We start from the raw sequence: 2,151 nt of genomic DNA, 5'->3' as shown, positions 1-2,151 counted from the left end.
CCATACCATTGTTCCCTTAAGTGAGCCCCACCCTTTGCTCCTATCTTCATTATTTATTTATTTTTTTTCAGTGGAGTCTCACTCTGTTGCTCAGGTTGGAGTGAAGTGGCATGATCTCGGCTGTCTGCAACCTCCGCCTCCTGGGTTCCAGCAATTTTCCTGCCTCAGCCTCCCCAGTAGCTGGGACTACAGGCACCTACCACCATGCCCGGCTAATTTTTTGTATTTTTAGTAGAGACAAGGTTTAACTGTATTAGCCAGGGTGGTCTTGATCTCCTGACCTTGTGATCTGCCCACCTCAGCCTCCCAAAGTGCTGGGATTACAGGCATGAGCCACCGCGCCCTGCCCTCTATCTTTCTATTTAATCCTCACAGCCACTCAGAGAGGGCAGGATGATAATATTCCCATATTTAGGGGGAGAAACGGGGGCTCAGAGAGGCACAGCCACGTATCTAAGGTCATTCAGCAAGTGTCAGAGTGAGGACTCAAACTCAGATCCACATATCCTAAACCAGTGCTATCTGCACCATGTATATGGCCTGGTCTGGCTTGTCTGCCTGTCCTCGGACAGCCCTTAGCTTGCCCAGTGTACACGTCAATGGAAATGAACTGAAACTCAGTCTTTGCGCTTCAAGTGGGCAGCTCACCTTGCCAAAATCCTGCACATCGAAGAGGTCAAAGGCTTCGAAGAGCTCACTCCGCTTGAGGCCGAACTTCTCACAGCAGGTGGACAGGAAGGTTCTAATGTTCTTAAGGCACAGGAACTGTGAGGAGACAGAGAAATGAGGGTAGGGGAGGATGAAAGGGCAGGGGAGAAACTGACCCCCCAGGCCACCTGGCTTGGGGACTGGTGTGGAGGGGAAATGAAAGCATAGATCCCCTTCCACGAAACTGCATTCTCTTCTGATAAAGATTAAGCTGTGCCTGATCCAGATCTATGCTCTGCACTTTTTTATTGAGTTAAAATTGACAAAACGTAAAATGAATCACTAATGGTTAAACGAATGTGGTATATCCATACAATGGAATAGTATTCAGCCATAAAAAGGAATGAAGCACTGATTCATACTACAATGTGGATGACCTCAAAAACATTCTGAACTACACAGGAGGCTGTGATGAGTGGATCGCTGAGCCCAGGAGTTTCAGCCTGCAGTGGGCTATAATGGCACCACAGCACTTCAGTTCAGTCCGGGCAGCAAAGCAAAACCCTGTCTCAAACAAACAAACAAAAAATCAGGCCTCCTGCCTCCACCTCCCAAGTACCTGGGACTACAGGCATGTGCCACAACACTGAGCTAATTTCTGTATTTTTTGTATAGATGAGGTCTCGCTATATTGCCCAGGCGGGTCTTGAACTCCTGGACTTGAGGAATCCGCCCGCCTCAGCCTCCTAAAGTGCTGACATTATAGGTGGAAGCCACCATGCCTGGCCATCCCTGAACTTTTTTATTTCATGAGCCAAAACATTCCTTTTCTTGTTTAAGTCAGTTTAGATTGGGTTGCCATGGCCTGCAACCAAAAGATATTAACTAATGAAATGGTCGGGCACATGTAACATGGGCCCAGCTTTTGAGTATCTGGAAAAAGAAAAAGAAAGAAAGAAACCTTCATATTCTTGCATTTGCCAAGTATTGGCTCATCCAACATCCCAACAGGTTCAGCATTCTCTGAAGTTCCCCAGATCCTGAAGAATTCTAACCAGCCTTCCATCCACCAGCCTCCCACAGCTTGTAGACTTGGCTCTCCCATGACCCCCAACACTCTCCATGAAGTCAGTGTGGACCAAGAGTCCTAAAGCAGACTCATCAGGAGAGTTGGTTAAAATTCATCATCCAAAGCCACATATTGTATGCATCTATTTATACGAAATGCCCAGTACAGATAAATCCACACAATGGAATATTACTCAGCCATAAAAAGGAGAAAATACTGTTCCACACTACGACATGGATGAACCTTAAAAATATGCTCAGTGAAAGAAGCGAATCACAAAATGCCATGTATTGTACAATTCTATCCATAGGAAATGTCCAGAATAGTTCTGAGACTAGAAGTCCAAGATCAAGGTGTTGGTAGGGTTGGTTTCTTCAAAGCACAGGTCCCATTCTGTGAAATGAAACAGCACAGCCAGGCGTGGTGGCTCAAGC

General features: G+C 46.4%; 1 protein-coding gene across 1 annotated transcript in view; it reads right to left on the bottom strand.

Annotated features, from left to right (window-relative positions):
* VAV1 (vav 1 guanine nucleotide exchange factor) overlaps positions 1-2,151 on the bottom strand; it is a 92,761-nt gene that overhangs the window by 36,804 nt on the left and 53,806 nt on the right. The window contains exon 2 of the mRNA XM_011967486.1: positions 629-765. Coding sequence (XP_011822876.1) covers positions 629-765 — 137 coding nt within the window. The remainder of the gene's footprint in view (positions 1-628; positions 766-2,151) is intronic.

Source organism: Mandrillus leucophaeus, unplaced genomic scaffold (assembly GCF_000951045.1).
Source record: "Mandrillus leucophaeus isolate KB7577 unplaced genomic scaffold, Mleu.le_1.0 Scaffold8, whole genome shotgun sequence".
In the NCBI taxonomy this organism is placed as follows: Eukaryota; Metazoa; Chordata; class Mammalia; order Primates; family Cercopithecidae; genus Mandrillus; species Mandrillus leucophaeus.
The sequence above is the reverse complement of the archived record's forward strand: the minus strand, read 5'-3'. Positions and strand labels throughout refer to the sequence as shown.